The sequence below is a fragment of the Lithobates pipiens genome, unplaced genomic scaffold (genome assembly GCF_037356315.1).
Source record: "Lithobates pipiens isolate NorthernLeopardFrog02 unplaced genomic scaffold, aLitPip1_a1.2 Scaffold_18, whole genome shotgun sequence".
NCBI classification, from domain to species: Eukaryota; Metazoa; Chordata; class Amphibia; order Anura; family Ranidae; genus Lithobates; species Lithobates pipiens.
The window spans coordinates 642,146,451-642,164,383 of record NW_027507758.1 but is presented as its reverse complement, the minus strand read 5'-3'; the positions used below and the strand labels follow the sequence as shown (position 1 = coordinate 642,164,383).

General features: G+C 45.4%; 1 protein-coding gene across 1 annotated transcript in view; it reads right to left on the bottom strand.

Moving 5' to 3' along the window:
• LOC143986905 (uncharacterized) overlaps positions 1-17,933 on the bottom strand; it is a 137,504-nt gene that overhangs the window by 103,609 nt on the left and 15,962 nt on the right. Inside the window, exons 3-8 of the mRNA XM_077485313.1 lie at positions 3,570-3,706; positions 3,358-3,481; positions 3,144-3,241; positions 2,858-3,064; positions 2,607-2,748; positions 1,315-1,589 (exon numbers count right to left, since the gene is read on the bottom strand). Coding sequence (XP_077341439.1) covers positions 1,315-1,589; positions 2,607-2,748; positions 2,858-3,064; positions 3,144-3,241; positions 3,358-3,481; positions 3,570-3,706 — 983 coding nt within the window. The remainder of the gene's footprint in view (positions 1-1,314; positions 1,590-2,606; positions 2,749-2,857; positions 3,065-3,143; positions 3,242-3,357; positions 3,482-3,569; positions 3,707-17,933) is intronic.

Here is a 17,933-nt window from a genome sequence, read left to right as displayed (position 1 = left end):
TCCTATGATCATCAGCTTCATCTAGTGGCCATAATCGGGTTTTTTTCCTGAAATACCTCAGTTAGTGGAATACTGAATTATGGTCATTAGATGGAGTCATGGAAATCAGAGTATGAAATAATATACGGCCAATATTCATCATGGCTGGACGAATGACGGTCATAACCGTTCAACTATTTTTTTTAAACAGACCTCTAAGTGTTTGTGTAATCTTCCACCACAAAATGTACTCAGCCAATGAGAGGTAATGACTCCATTTTTATTTTTCTACTGCTATCAATGGCCAACACGGTACAACACTTCATCCATGTCTTTGGTGATCTCTGGTCTCCTTATCAACTGTTTCTTCCATGATGAAGATCAGCCATGGAGTATATCTGAGGTGTATATCAGGGTGTGCTTCTTCCCCACATGAGAGCTGTGATGTCCAGCAACATTCATATAGAAGACATTTCCCGCACTTAAGGCACTAATACACCTCGAGGGTTGTGTGGGATCCCTGATGTACAGGAAGACAGGACTTCACTGAGGAACAATTCCCTCACTCAGGACAGGAATACGGCTTCTCCCCATGTGAGATCTCTGATGTCTGGAAAGATTGCTCTTCAGTGAAAAAAATTTCGCACACTCAGGACAGGAATACGCCTTCTCCCCCGTGTGACATCTCTGATGTGTGGAAAGACTGGACTTCTGTGAAAAACATTTCGCACACTCAGGACAGGAATACGCCTTCTCCCCCGTGTGAGATCTCTGATGTGTGGAAAGATGGGACTTCTGTGAAAAACATTTCCCACACTCAGGACAGGAATATGGCTTCTCCCCCGTGTGAGATCTCTGATGTGTGTAAAGATTGGACTTGTGTGAACAACATTTCCCGCACTCAGGACAGGAATATGGCTTCACCCCCGTGTGAGATCTCTGATGTTTGTAAAGACTGGACTTCACTGAAAAACATTTCCCGCACTCAGGACAGGAATACGGTTTCTCCCCTGTGTGAGATCTCTGATGTGTGGAAAGATTGGACTTCACTGAAAAACATTTCCCGCACTCAGGACAGGAATGCGGCTTTTCCCCAGTGTGAGATCTCTGATGTGTGGAAAGAATGGACTTATGTGAAAAACATTTCCCACACTCAGGACAGGAATATGGCTTCTCCCTTGTGTGAGATATTATATGTAAATTAAGATGGTATTTAGCAGGGAAACACTTCCCGCACTCAGTACAGGAATACGGCTTCTCACCTGTGTGAGATCTTTTATGCACATTGAGATTGTATTTAAAATGGAAACACTTCCCGCACTCAGTACAGGAAAAGCTCTTCTCTGTTGGAAGGACGGCCCCGTCCCGCACAGTCTGATTTTCCTCAGGATAAGAGGAATACGATGGTCCGGCACCGTCCCGCACAGTCTGAGGTTCCTCGGGATAAGAGGAATACGATGGTCCATCTACACTGTGTGGTGCCGGATGGACATTTGAGGTAGTCGGGTTTTCTCCTGGACTATACTGTGTGATGTCCTCATCTTCTACTTTACAGTCTGGAGACAAAGTGAGACAATCCTCTGAGGTTTTCCTCATCTCCCGTCCATCTACTAAAATAGAAATACAAAGATTATTACTAGACATGAGCTGATTGGTTCCCCTAAACCAGGACTCCGCCCACATCAGGCAGCTTTGTCTCTGAGGATCTTACAATTCCCCCCTCAAGGTAACTAGTAAATGGATCCTCTGATCTCCTACCAGATCATTTCTTTATTCATGGACCTTAGTCAGAGAGTGAGGAAACAACGAGAACTGTCTTTTATAGGAGTGACAGTGATGAGGGGATTATAGGACGAGTGTCCCCTCCCCCTCTATCACTCATTGCCATCTTCCCAACACAAGAAGTCCTGCACTTCCTTATTTAGTCCATGATTTAGTCATGAATAACAGTGGGGCTGAGCCCCACCAGAGGTCAGAGAGTGAGGATGGGGGGAGAACAACCAAGATGAAGACTGGACTGATCCTGAAGACCCCCATCATTGGGTTATTGACTCCTCCCTCATTATCACTTTCTGTTTAAGGTTCCAAAGTCTGAGGATGTTATCACATTACTATCACCATATAAAAGTCTGTGCTCCAATCACATCATTCGATATAAAATGTCCAGCTGGTAGGAAATGGGTGTAAAAGAGGTCAGGACTATGTAATGTACAACTTATTATGTGGGATACAACAGTTAGGATTTTATAGTATCAGAATGATGTAATGTACAGCATAGAGTATATAGTGCAGGGGTCAGGAGTATGTAATGTACAATATAGTGTATATAGTGTAAGGCAGCCCTCAAATTTTCCACTCACCTACTCACCTTTTGTGAGTGGAAAATGATGGCTGGCGAGTGTTGACTGCCTTGAAGGGGGGGGGGGGGGGGGGCGAGCACCACTGCAGGCGGGGGTTGAATGGGAGCCGTTGAATTATCCGAGAGAAATCCAGGAATACAGGACGGGGAACACAGCTCAGGAAAGTGACCAGGGGATTACAGGCTGATATCACCCAGCCCCCGCCCTACTCTGGACCAATCAGTGAGCAGTATGGGTGGAGGAATGTATTTAGTGTTAATGACCCACCTGTGCTGATCTCTGTAGGAGTGTCCTCCTCTATAAATGTCCCCGTTATTCCATCCTCCTCCATAGACTGCTGATCATCCCTCACATACCTCTCTTCTTCTTCTGATTTCACCTCAAATTCTATATCCATTGGATCTCCACTCTAAACCAAGAAAATGAGAGAGAATATCATCTGTAAGATAGAAGATTTATTATAAAAAATCCACACATTGTCACACAAGTCCATGTTCTAGATGATCCATCCCACCAACCTTGTAACAGTGGGGGATGGTGTGATCTTCCTGTGTGGAATCCCGGGAATACAGAGGACGGGGACATCTCTCTGGGGGGTTCCTGGTATTTGGTGGCTCCATCACATCCTTGTGTCCTTCTGAAAACTCCTCCATCACTCCATACTCCTCATCCTCCTCTTTATACTCTTCTTTAACATCAATATTATCATCCCCGAGGTTTCCACTCTGAATATATAATAAAACATTCATTGTAACAATCATGCTGTGTATAAATCAGAACTACCAATAATTGTCACTCATCTACCTGATGATGGTGGGGGATGGTGTGACCATCCTGTGTGGAATCCCGGGAATACAGAGGACGGGGACATCTCTCTGGTGGGTTCCCATTACTGGATCCATCTGTAGGAAACACACACACTGACTGAATACATTGTTTCTATGTGTTTATCAGATGATGGGGGATCTAGGTGGAGCCTCCGTACTGCTCTCTCCTTTACAATAAAGTCTCCTCTTACCCGGTGATGTGAGGGGCGGCTGATTGGCCATCATGACGTCCTTGTAGAGATCCTTGTGTCCTTCTAAATACTCCCACTCCTCCATGGAGAAATAGACAGTGACATCCTGACACCTTATAGGAACCTGACACACACAATGATACAGTCACCATCCAGACACATCCCTTGTCTGTTACTGGATAATGTCCCAGAATTCCCAGAATCCTCCTCACCTCTCCTGTCAGCAGCTCCATCATCTTCTTGGTGACTTCTAGAATCTTCTCCATGTTGTGTCTCTCAGGTTTTAGGGAGTCACATGGAGGCACTGTGATGGTCATATGATCACCTGACTTCACAAGAGGAAATCTCTGTATTGAGGAACCAATAAGAACATCATGTTAGAATCCCAGAATCCTCCTCACCTCTCCGGTCAGGTCTATGTTTTATTAATAGAGATAAGAGTGATGTCATGTGACCTCCCAGAATCCTCCTCACCTCTCCGGTCAGGTCTGTGTTTTATTAATAGAGATAAGAGTGATGTCATGTGACCTCCCAGAATCCTCCTCACCTCTCCGGTCAGGTCTGTGTTTTATTAATAGAGATAAGAGTGATGTCATGTGACCTCTCAGAATCCTCCTCACCTCTCCAGTCAGCAGGTAGATGATCTCCAGGGTGAGGTTTAGTATCTTCTCAGTCATGTGACTCCGGTCCTCCTCCATCCTCATTGGTGCCATAATCTATGAAGGTTTCCCTGTAGACAGATAGCATTTATAACAGAGAATTATCTGGATTGGTTGTACAATAATGGGATGAGGATATCAGGAGGTAATATGAAGGTTAGTATGTATTTAACTAGTTGCCGCCCGACCTCCACAGTTCAAATCGTCGTTCCTGCACATTGTGGGAGCGTGTCCGGGGGTCGGGTGGATTAATCTCTGCCGGTGACCCGTGATTGCCTTGTACACAGGCAGAATGTAAAGAAGGCATTCCCCATTCTGCCTAGTGACATGTCAGCGATATATTGCATCCAGTGATCAGGAAAAGTGATTTCTGTCATGTCACTGGTAGCCCATCCCCCCTACAGTTAGAACACGCTGAGGGAACATAGTTAAGACATATGCTGTTTTAAATCTTTGATCTTGTAAGTGTGCCTGTTTTGGGGCTGTATTCATAAAGTAACAAGCAGAGAGCACTATGGAGTCTATGTTTGTGATTACATGTCAATAACGGATTTGAGAGAAGCGGAGCTGAGCTGTAGGCGGAGAGAGAAGGGGAGAGTTTCCTGAAAGAAATCTATGTGAAGTTATCAGCACAAGCACCAAGTGGTGAGAGCGTAGGAGGATCGGCAGTTTTGGGCGTGGATGAGAGAGATCGTGAAGGAGCAAAAGAATGACCATTATTTGAGTTGAATGCAGCCTCACTGTGCCCACCATTGCAGCCTCACTGTGCCCGTGAATGCAGCCTCACTGTACCCATGAATGCAGCCTCACTGTGCCCACCATTGCAGCCTCACTGTGCCCACCATTGCAGCCTCACTGTGCCCATGAATGCAGCCTCACTGTGTCCAGCATTGCAGCATCACTGTGTCCATCATTGCAGCCTCACTGTACCCATGAATGCAGCCTCACTGTACCCACCATTGCAGCATCACTGTGCCCATCATTACAGCCTCACTGTACCCATGAATGCAGCCTCACTGTGCCCACCATTGCAGCCTCACTGTGCCCATGAATGCAGCATCACTGTGCCAATTAATACAGACTCACCATTGCCTGGTAACACACACACACACAGCAGGCATCTCCTCCTGTGTATCACGGAGCTGGCTGGGTCTGTGTTTGGCGGCCGTGCTGTAACAAGGTCCCACCCCCCTAGACCAGCTCGTGTGATAGGCGGAACACTGATTCAATCTACTATTACACGAGTCGGTCTAGGGAGGTGGGACCTTGTTACAGCACGGCTGCCGAACACAGACCCAGCCAGCTCTGTAAAAAACAGGAGGAGCAGGAGAGATGGAAAGATCAGTGCGCTGTAGCAGCAACTCAAAGCGGCCCCAAGGCAGATGGCCTACTGGGAAATTTCTCAGTATACCGGTAGGCCAGCCCGGCCCTGGCTGGAGTCATTGGACAGGTGGAGCCCCCGGGCAACTGAACAGCGTGCCCATGCAAAAAGGCAGGCCCTGCAGCGGGGGATGGTCTCACACACTAAATGTGTCTGGTGGTGGTGTGCACATGATAGTGGTCCCAGTGAGGACGGATGAGCACAGCGGGGGATGGTCTCACACACTGTTTGATATAAACGAGTTCTCTATCAACACTGATGTTATATAACACATGAAATCTTATATATAAGGACTGCTTGCACTGTGCTTTTAATTACGTATATAAGAATACACTGTAGGGAATATTGCATTTAGTTATTTCCATTTTATTTATTGGTGTTTCAAACAATAATATATAGGTTATACTGCGCTGCACTATTATTTATTATTATTACTTAAGGTACTTATATAGCACCATCAATTTACACAGCCCTTTACATATACATTGTACATTCACATCGGTCCCTACCCTCAAGGAGCTTACAGTCTAAGGTCCCTAACTCACATTCATACACTAGGACCAATTTAGACAGCATCTAATAAAGAATATTGTTAGACTCATATGCTATGGCATGTAATTGCCATCATCCCTGAATAGTAGATAAAATTAGTCAAACCTCAAAACATCCGGTGTGCCAACCACAACCAGAACCCGAGATAGCGCCAACCACAACCGGAACCGGAAGTAGCGCCACCCTCAACCGGAACCAGAAGTGGTGCTCATCCAAGACCTCCGGACGTGACGACATCTCCGCAACCGGAAATTGCTGTTTATACTCTTTTTGTAATAAAATCATCAGATTTTTTGAGTAATCATTCAAGTGAGATTCCCAATTCTTCTTCAGCTCATTATAAATATGGCTGAGAATTGGGAATATCTGAATTCTCAAACCAATCGGATTAATGTTTTCTTGGATGTATCGTTCTAAGGACTGTATATGCCAGTGTAGGGCTGACTTTTTTTTCAAGTACTTTGGTTAGATTAGAAAATAATGAATTCATACAGTCAACTGTTACGAATAAAACGAAATTGTACAACTGAAGAAGCTTTCCAGGAGGAGGCAGATGAACTGAGTAGGAGAATACTATCAAGAGGCTATACTAAAACTGGTCTGAAAAAGGCTTTTAACCGTGTTAAGAGCCAAGATAGACAAGTGTTGTTGTTTGGAAAAAAGAAATCTAATAAGGCTGACAATAAAACTAGATTAATATTACGGTTCTCGAATGAACATGAAAAAAAAAAAATTCTCACTAAATATTGGTCGGTGTTAACGGAGGACCCAGTTTTGTCTACCGTTATCACCCCAAAACCCCAAATTACTTTGGCTTAGGCAGGCTCCATTGGAGACTCATTGACACAAAGTGAGTACAAAGGAAGTCAATGTTTAGATCCATGCAAAACCTGGGGGACCTACCCATGTGGGTCCTGTTCTTTCTGTCAATTCATAAGGCAACGTACAACTTTTAAGTTACCGAATGGTGAGAATTTTCGGTTAAAACATTTTGCTAATTGCAAAACGAGCTGTGTAGTCTATCTTTTTCAATGTGAGTGTGGTGCTTTCTATATTGGAAGACCAAACAAGAATTTGGCCAACGTATAAGTAAACATCTGTCTAGTATGAGGATCTGCAATTTATATCTTCCACTGGGTAGACATGTAGCAAAAGCTCATGCCTACAGCCTACAGGATGCCTGCTGTGAATTTCACTGTTGTGGATCAAGTACATATACCACTTAGAGGAGGGGATTGGAACAAAATACTCTTGCAGCGCGAAATGCGCTGGATTAAGTCTTTAGAAGCTACAACCCCCCCAGGCCTTAATGAAACCGAAAGTTTTAGGCCATTTCTGGATGGCTATGTTTCGGGAAAAACTGACTAATGAATTGGTGTAGAGATGTAGAGGTAATTGAGTTTCCTTTTCATGTTTCCCCCCCCCCCCTTTTTTTTTTTTTGAAGGTTATTCTATTTTATTTATTTGTATTTTATTACAATGGGTTTTCCATATGAAATATATTTGTACCCATTCTTTGTGAACAACATTTGACACTGCTAACACATGGGTGTAACAGGGCATAATTCTTATAAATAGGATCTGCTGTCACCACACTCCCGGAACAGGTGTGCCCATTTACATGACTCCATAGAGGAGAGGTTATGAGTTTTTTTTTCTTTTCCCCATCCATTCCTGATTGGGAGTTGTTGTATGGGCTTTGGATTCGTTCTTAGTCGGCCCCTTATGTGGTTGTCTCAGACTTATCCAATTTTCTCCTGTGTCGGTGGTTTTAGTTCTTGCCTTGGATGTCATATCACACCTGATAAATACATTAGGAATTTGTTTGTGATTAAATTTGCCACCCTTCTTGGGTTAAATATCCATATGCCCATTAAAACAACTTGATTGAGGAAGGGTCCCTTTAAATGTGGTAATCATTTTCAATGGAACAAAATGAGTTTAAAAAAGATTGTAATGTACCAAGCGATGGATGGTCTATTCTCTCTTCTTTGCCCTTTCAGGTATTGTTCTATCTATGTAGGGGAGATAAGCGGTGCCGTCTCCTTAGTGACGACGCCGCCATCTCCTCATTTGGTTTTCTTGTGGCATCCGTCTAAGCCGTCTGATGTGTGACATCGTCATTTCCGGTTGCGGAGATGTCGTCACGTCCGGGGGTCTTGGATGAGCACCACTTCCGGTTCCGGTTGAGGATGGTGCTACTTCCGGTTCTGGTTGGCACTATCTCGGGTTCCGGTTGTGGTTGGCGCACCGGATGTGTACACAACAACAGTGATGACGCTGTTGTTTGGGCAATGAGGGTGCCTTGTGATTGGAATAGTTTTCAAGTAAGACCTCCTATTAAGGGAGTTTATTAGTAGTTAGGAGGAGTTATCGTTTTGATTGGAGGACTCTTTGGCGCCAATCAATCAGACCTGGGCTATTTAAGGCAAACGCCAGAAGCCCTAACAGGTGGGAATCTTTCACATGTCCTTAGGATTTTCAGGATTTGATCGTATTGGCAGGAAAACTAAGGAACTTGGTTTATGAATGTTGGACTCTAATACTGCGGTAAGCAATAATTGAGTGATCTCTCTCTTTAAAGAAAAGTGATAAGATGGGAGTAAAAATTTAAATATTCCTTGGTTTTTTCTCCTCTGCCTTAGGTCCTCCTGATTATCGAGGGCTCATATAACGTGGGTTTTCTCACTTGATGAGCCATTGGACATGTACTAAAGAAGCTATTTTGTTCCCATCTATTGTTGAGTCTTCCAGACTCCTGGGCTTTGTAGTGCGGTGACAATTCAGCAGATCATCATCATTATTATTATTTTTCCTCTTTGGTCCGTCTTTTTTGTTTTGGGCGGTGCCAAGAAAGAGAAATGTCCTTTTGATGTTAAAAACAAACATGTGAGTAGTCAAGTGTTGAGGTTGAATGTTGTTATGTTATTTTGTAAATGTATTTTCGATATATTTATTGTGTGTTATGTGTTCACAGATAGTGGCTTCCCTGAAGAAGAAACTATTTACATATACTTTTCGAAACGCGTAGGCGAAATAGCCGCTCGCTTTGTCGCATAAACTTTTGCATGTGGTATTGTTTTATGCTTTACTGTATGCCAACGCAACATTGTCATATTATGGACTTTCTTTGTATATACAGCAGTAATGTTTTCTTCTTTTTGTATTTATAATAAAATATATTTTTTTATATACAACAATTGCTATGCTTCCGAATTTTGTATGCAAAACGAAATTTTGTTTACGAATTTCGGATCCAAATTCCTTTACAACGGAAACTTGACTGGTGTTTTGTTGACCAATCAGAGGTTTTCTTCTTCTGCTGAGTGGGGGTTGGGAAAATGACCTTTTTTAATATGGGAGTGGGAGACTGGTACCGTCGATACTGTCGAGATTCAGAGTTGGACAAAATAAGAATGTTCGTTAATTATGATTATTAGTTTTGATGAAGTTAAAAAACCCAGGCACAGCACAGGGATGGTGGGAGCCCCTCATAATGATAAATTCATCATGACGATCATTCGTTAAATAAAAATTCAAATTCATTTTAATACGAAACAAATGTATTGATGATGCATCTGTCTACCAACATGTCTTTGGAGTGTGGGAGGAAACCCACGCCAGCACAGGGAGAACATGCAAACTGCCGGCAGGTAGTGTCGAGGTTAGGATTGGAACCAGCGACACTACAGCAACTTTTACTGCTAGGCGAGAGCGCTACCCACTACACCACTGTACCGCCCGTATAAGAAAAGAACTGTGTAAAATGTGTGTGGTGGTTATTTTATTATCATTTTTATTTGTTATAATTGTTGCACTTTAGATTGTTATTATACACTTTATATGAATGAATGATTTGTATAGCGCACAAAGCGAACTGAATCGCCTCAAGGCGCTTTATATTAACCCCTTGATCACCTCCTGGTGTTAACCCCTTCCCTGCCAGTGTCGTTTTTTACACTGATCAGTACATTTTTATAGCTTTGATCAATGTGGTAATGTCACTGCTCCCCAAAAAGTGTCATTTGGGGTCAGATTTGTCCACCGCAATGTCGCAGTCTCCTTAAAAATCGCAGATCGCCGCCATTAGTAGTAAAAGGTCCCGACATCTATCCCCTATTTTGTAGATGCGATAACTTTCGCGCAAACCAATCAATATACGCCTGTTGCAAAAAAATTTTTTACCAAAAATATTTAGAAGAATACATATCGGCCTAAACTGAGGAATACATTTGTTTTTTATATTTTTTTGGGATATGTATTATAGCAAAAAGTAAAAGAAAATTTGTTTTAGTTTTTTTTCAAAATTGTCACTCTTCGTGAAAAAAAAGGTGCAGAGGTGATCAATTACCACCAAAAGAAAGTTCTATTTGTGGGGAAAAGATGTCGTCGATTTTGTTGGGGTACAACGTCGCACGACCACTCAATTGTAAGTTAAAGTGACGCAATGCCGAATCGCAAAAAATGGCCTGGTCATTAAGGGGGCAAATCCTTCCGGGGCTGAAGTGGTTAAGCACTATGGTCTCCAGTGGGGAAATATTTAATAAGGACAGTTTAGTGTTCACTATGATTCTTGGGGTCCGGGAGACTCGTAAGATTTGTCCTTCTGGATCACAAATTCCATTCTCTATGTTGGGTGTGAGATGAGGAGGAGATCCAGGAATCAGGATAAAGGTCAGGACAAGCAACAGACGAGCGCATCCAAGAGATGAAGCCGGGGTCACTACACAGAAAATCAATCCAAGGAAACAACAGGCAGGACGAGGAATAGCAAGAAGGAGCTCAGAGACAAATGAGAATATTGCTCAGCCAATGGGAGATGATCTCAGCATGACTTACATAATGAAGGAGATGAGGGGGAGGGGAGGAAGTCACTTATGGTGACCATAGAGACATGGAAATTCAGCTGGTTCAGCAGGGATTGGTCACATTTCCATCCATGTGTGGTCACTGCCGGATAAAAGTCACTCCATCAGCGGCTGCAGCCAATAGCTTCATCACTGATCTGTGTATTCTGAGAGTGGAGGAGTGCCCCCATTGTCAGAATACAATAGTGCAGCGGGGAGGATTCCCCCATCCCCCTCCAATGTGTGGATGGGGGAATCACTTCAGTTTTTTCCTCTCATCCTGCTGGATGAACGATAAAACTGAACCATGTATGGCCAGATTTGGAGGGAAGATATATTCATCATCAACTGATCCCCCTGAAGGGGTTAATCTAGGCCTCCACACTATATATGTGTGTATCATCATCTGCTGGAGATAAAAGACATCACAGTGACTGTGGAGGAAGAGGACGGACATGACAGGGGGTTACTGGGTGTAAATAGAAGATAAGATCTTATTACCTCCTCTGCTGCCTCTTCCAGCAACGTCTTCTCTCTACTTCCTTTCGACTCACCTCTCACCCGGAACTTCCTGTCTGTACCTGACATCACTTCCTGTCTTCAATAGAGACTTCCTGTCTTCCGAGAGTGGAGCTCCACATTTGACAGGAAACCTACGTTTTTATTGTTTGTTTAATGAACTTTAATGTAACAAACATTCAATAGACATTAGAAACAATGTTTCCAGTCACATCGTCATTTCCTGATGGTATCTGGCTGCAGACTGGAGCTCCGCCCTCCACAGGAGTCATGTGACCTCCACAGATTTTTTTAATCAACTTTAACCCTTTCACTACCAGAGTCTTTTTTTTATCTTTTTCATTTTCTGCACACGTTTAAAAAATCATTGTAGGCCTGAAGATTACATAAAAAACCCCAAAACATATTTTCAGAAAGCAGACACCCTAGAGAATAAAATAGTGGTAAGTTCCAATTTTTTATGTCACGCTATATTACCACAAATACACCAAAGTTAATTCTAGGGCAAAGGAATGCAAGGAATTACCCAATTTTGGTAAAATATAAAAGATGAGGTTGCACCAAGTAAATAGATACTCAACATGTCACACCGTAAATTTGTGTGGCCCCTGAATAGTGACAAATTTCTGTACCCTATATTTTCTATAGGGGATGGTTCAAAAGCCCCCTATAGGTCATCAGATTAGTGTTATGGAGGAGGTCTGGTGATAGAATTATCGCTCTCATTCCGGTGTGTGCGGCGATATGTAACATATGTATCACAATAAATGTTTTCAAGTGTAGGCGCCCCCGACACTTGTGTTTACATTCATACGTGTGTATATGTGGAGGTGGGGGGCCTCAACATTTTTTGGGGGGGGAATTTTATGTGCTTTAGTGTAACTTTAATGTTTTTGTTAAATCACTTCACCTCGGGAAGATTTACCCTCTTCATGACCAGGCCATTTTATGGCGATGCAGAATAAATAATATAATATAGTAAATAATAATGCTGGAGATTTTGGAGGAATTGTATACAGAAGAAGGCCAAGAGTTTGTTGACGAGACTAGTGATGGACGAACTTCCGACGGGACGTTTCGCGAACGCGAAACGCGAACGGACACAAACGTTCGCGAAAACGACCGTTCGCCGCGGGCTCCATTGACTTCAATGGGAGGCGAATTTCGCAAACCTTTAGGTCGAATTTGCGGCCACGGGGTAATTATTAGGGGGTAGCACGTAGTCCCACCACCTGGACAATAGCATAATACATGTATGAGGTGAATTTGGGATCGATAACTACAAGCATTTTTTTTTTATTTGGGAAATTGTTCTGACAATTCAGGACTATGGAGCTAATGAAGGCAATGGAGGAGAGGGAAGGTCAGGGACCAGGGTAGGCAAACAAGAGGGTGCAGGAGATACAGAGCACTGACAGCAGCACCGTAATACAGAGCACTGACATCAGCACCGTGACATACAGCGCTGACAGCAGCTCCGTGACATACAGCGCTGACAGCAGCTCCGTGACATACAGCGCTGACAGCAGCTCCGTGACATACAGCGCTGACAGCAGCTCCGTGACATACAGCGCTGACAGCAGCTCCGTGACATACAGCGCTGACAGCAGCTCCGTGACATACAGCGCTGACAGCAGCACCGTGACATACAGCGCTGACAGCAGCTCCGTGACATACAGCGCTGACAGCAGCTCCGTGACATACAGCGCTGACAGCAGCTCCGTGACATACAGCGCTGACAGCAGCTCCGTGACATACAGCGCTGACAGCAGCACCGTGACATACAGCGCTGACAGCAGCTCCGTGACATACAGCGCTGACAGCAGCTCCGTGACATACAGCGCTGACAGCAGCTCCGTGACATACAGCACTGACAGCAGCTCCGTGACATACAGCGCTGACAGCAGCTCCGTGACATACAGCGCTGACAGCAGCACCGTGACATACAGCGCTGACAGCAGCTCCGTGACATACAGCGCTGACAGCAGCTCCGTGACATACAGCGCTGACAGCAGCTCCGTGACATACAGCGCTGACAGCAGCTCCGTGACATACAGCGCTGACAGCAGCTCCGTGACATACAGCGCTGACAGCAGCTCCGTGACATACAGCGCTGACAGCAGCTCCGTGACATACAGCGCTGACAGCAGCACCGTAAGCAGCCCCAGGAGGAAGTCAGCACAGCACAGGGATGGTGTGATCCCCTCATAATAAGAACCCCCAGGAGGAAGTCAGCACAGCACAGGGATGGTGGGAGCCCCTCATAATAAGAACACCCAGGAGGAAGTCAGCACAGCACAGGGATGGTGGGAACCCCTCATAATAAGCAGCCCCAGTAGAAATATGACACCGCTCAACCTCTTCAAAGAGGAGGGTAGGGGCATATAGTACGGTGTGCTTTTTTGGGTCAGGGAAGTGAGCCAAATGAATTAAGAAGGTCTGTGTGCTTGATTCCAAAAATTGTTTATAGACATATACATGGTCTACTGATCACATGTGTTGAATTCCTCCGAGATCCATGCCTCATTCATTTTTAGAAATGTGAGGTAGTTAACACTGTCGTGAGCTAGGCGAGTACGCTTATCGGTCACAATCCCCCCTGCTGCGCTGAACGTCCTTTCGGACAGGACACTGGATGAGGGGCAAGCCAACAGTTCGATTGCAAATTGGGCAAGCTCTGGCCAGAGGTCAAGCCTGCCCACCCAGTAGTCTAGGGGTTCATCACTCCTCAGAGCGTCCACATCGGCCGTTAACCCAATGTAGTCGGACACCTGACGGTCTAGGCGTTCCCTGATGCTGGATCCGGATGACACCTGTCGATGGGTCGGCTGAAAGAATGACCTCATATCCGAAGTCACCAACACATCTTCAAACCGGCCTCTTCTTGCAGGCGCTGTTGGATTGGTACCCGCAAATCCTTCTCTGGGAGTGGGAATTGCTCCTCTGCCAGCGCACGCAAAAGCAGAATGCAGCATTTCTCGAAGCAAGGCCTGGAAGTGCTGCATTCTGACAGCCCTCTGCGACGGCGGTAACATTTCCGCCATTTTGTGTTTGTACCGGGGATCTAAGTACGTTGCCACCCAGTACTGGTCCTTGACCCTCATGCTTTTTATACGGGGGTCCCTATTAAAACACTGGAGCATGAAGGCCCCCATTTGCACTCAAGCGGAAGGTATGTGGTGGTGGTGGTGTTGTTGGTGGTAGTGTCTTTGGGGGTGCACATAGCAGAGAGTGAAGAAGAGGGTGCAGATCGAGAGGATGAGGAGGGTGCAGAAGAATAAGGCTGAGTGAGCCACTCAACCAAGTCTGGTGCGTCCTTTAAAGTAATTGAACGCACCTTCTGCAACTTCCCACTTTGGCTCAAGGCTGTTGCTCCTGCCCTACCCCTACCACCCCTGCGGAAGGGCCTGCCTCTTCCTCTGCCTGTCATTTTTTAAATCACCCTGTGACAAAACTCTTAGTCCCTATACCGCTGAAGGACTGCTGCAGTATAGGGCAGCGGTCAGCAGTAGTGCACGTCAACCCTATGTATTGTGGACCGATAGCGGTCCTTACAGAACAGCAGACTGTACTGCACTCAGGCCTATGTACCGTAGCACCCTATACCAAGTTACCAGTCCTTATAAAAACTTTTGTGGACCAAGCAGGTTGTGTGTTAGTGTTTAGCAGACTGTGCGTCAGTCCCTATACCGCTGAAGGACTGCTGCAGTATAGGGCAGCGGTCAGCAGTAGTGCACGGCAACCCTATGTATTGTGGACCGATAGCAGTCCTTACAGAACAGCAGACTGTACTGCACTCAGGCCTATGTACCGTAGCACCCTATACCAAGTTACCAGTCCTTATAAGAACTTTTGTGGACCAAGCAGGTTGTGTGTTAGTGTTTAGCAGACTGTGCGTCAGTCCCTATACCGCTGAAGGACTGCTGCAGTATAGGGCAGCGGTCAGCAGTAGTGCACGTCAACCCTATGTATTGTGGACCGATAGCGGTCCTTACAGAACAGCAGACTGTAACGCACTCAGGCCTATGTACCGTAGCACCCTATACCAAGTTACCAGTCCTTATAAGAACTTTTGTGGACCAAGCAGGTTGTGTATTAGTGTTTAGCAGACTGTGCGTCAGTCCCTATACCGCTGAAGGACTGCTGCAGTATAGGGCAGCGGTCAGCAGTAGTGCACGGCAACCCTATGTATTGTGGACCGATAGCGGTCCTTACAGAACAGCAGACTGTACTGCACTCAGGCCTATGTACCGTAGCACCCTATACCAAGTTACCAGTCCTTATAAGAACTTTTGTGGACCAAGCAGGTTGTGTGTTAGTGATTAGCAGACTGTACGTCAGTCCCTATACCAATGAAGGACTGCTGCAGTATAGGGCAGCGGTCAGCAGTAGTGCACGGCAACCCTATGTATTGTGGACCGATAGCGGTCCTTACAGAACAGCAGACTGTACTGCACTCAGGCCTATGTACCGTAGCACCCTATACCAAGTTACCAGTCCTTATAAGAACTTTTGTGGACCAAGCAGGTTGTGTATTAGTGTTTAGCAGACTGTGCGTCAGTCCCTATACCGCTGAAGGACTGCTGCAGTATAGGGCAGCGGTCAGCAGTAGTGCACGTCAACCCTATGTATTGTGGACCGATAGCGGTCCTTACAGAACAGCAGACTGTACTGCACTCAGGCCTATGTACCGTAGCACCCTATACCAAGTTACCAGTCCTTATAAAAACTTTTGTGGACCAAGCAGGTTGTGTGTTAGTGTTTAGCAGACTGTGCGTCAGTCCCTATACCGCTGAAGGACTGCTGCAGTATAGGGCAGCGGTCAGCAGTAGTGCACGGCAACCCTATGTATTGTGGACCGATAGCAGTCCTTACAGAACAGCAGACTGTACTGCACTCAGGCCTATGTACCGTAGCACCCTATACCAAGTTACCAGTCCTTATAAGAACTTTTGTGGACCAAGCAGGTTGTGTGTTAGTGTTTAGCAGACTGTGCGTCAGTCCCTATACCGCTGAAGGACTGCTGCAGTATAGGGCAGCGGTCAGCAGTAGTGCACGTCAACCCTATGTATTGTGGACCGATAGCGGTCCTTACAGAACAGCAGACTGTAACGCACTCAGGCCTATGTACCGTAGCACCCTATACCAAGTTACCAGTCCTTATAAGAACTTTTGTGGACCAAGCAGGTTGTGTATTAGTGTTTAGCAGACTGTGCGTCAGTCCCTATACCGCTGAAGGACTGCTGCAGTATAGGGCAGCGGTCAGCAGTAGTGCACGGCAACCCTATGTATTGTGGACCGATAGCGGTCCTTACAGAACAGCAGACTGTACTGCACTCAGGCCTATGTACCGTAGCACCCTATACCAAGTTACCAGTCCTTATAAGAACTTTTGTGGACCAAGCAGGTTGTGTGTTAGTGATTAGCAGACTGTACGTCAGTCCCTATACCAATGAAGGACTGCTGCAGTATAGGGCAGCGGTCAGCAGTAGTGCACGGCAACCCTATGTATTGTGGACCGATAGCGGTCCTTACAGAACAGCAGACTGTACTGCACTCAGGCCTATGTACCGTAGCACCCTATACCAAGTTACCAGTCCTTATAAGAACTTTTGTGGACCAAGCAGGTTGTGTATTAGTGTTTAGCAGACTGTGCGTCAGTCCCTATACCGCTGAAGGACTGCTGCAGTATAGGGCAGCGGTCAGCAGTAGTGCACGGCAACCCTATGTATTGTGGACCGATAGCAGTCCTTACAGAACAGCAGACTGTACTGCACTCAGGCCTATGTACCGTAGCACCCTATACCAAGTTACCAGTCCTTATAAGAACTTTTGTGGACCAAGCAGGTTGTGTGTTAGTGTTTAGCAGACTGTGCGTCAGTCCCTATACCGCTGAAGGACTGCTGCAGTATAGGGCAGCGGTCAGCAGTAGTGCACGTCAACCCTATGTATTGTGGACCGATAGCGGTCCTTACAGAACAGCAGACTGTAACGCACTCAGGCCTATGTACCGTAGCACCCTATACCAAGTTACCAGTCCTTATAAGAACTTTTGTGGACCAAGCAGGTTGTGTATTAGTGTTTAGCAGACTGTGCGTCAGTCCCTATACCGCTGAAGGACTGCTGCAGTATAGGGCAGCGGTCAGCAGTAGTGCACGGCAACCCTATGTATTGTGGACCGATAGCGGTCCTTACAGAACAGCAGACTGTACCGCACCCAAGCCTATGTACCGTAGCACCCTAGACAGACCAAGTTACCAGTCCTGATAAAGAGCTTTGTGGAACAAGTGAGTTGTGAATGATTAGCAGACTGCAGCAGAAGGGCAGCAGTCAAGTATAATATTCTTTCTATATTTGGAAGAAAGAATATTATACGTGTACAAGCCTATTACTGTACCACTGATACCAGTCCTGAAAAGAACCTTTGTGGAACTAATAGTAACAGCAAGTCTTTAAAATTATCCTCACTGCCTGACACACTGCTTCCTGCCTGTCCCTATACAAATTGGCAAAAAAGAGTAGGCTGGAACGATTAGCTGGAACAGCTCTTTTGTGGACCTGATAGTAACAGCTAATGATGATGATGATGATGATGATGAAGAAAGACTAATCTGGCTG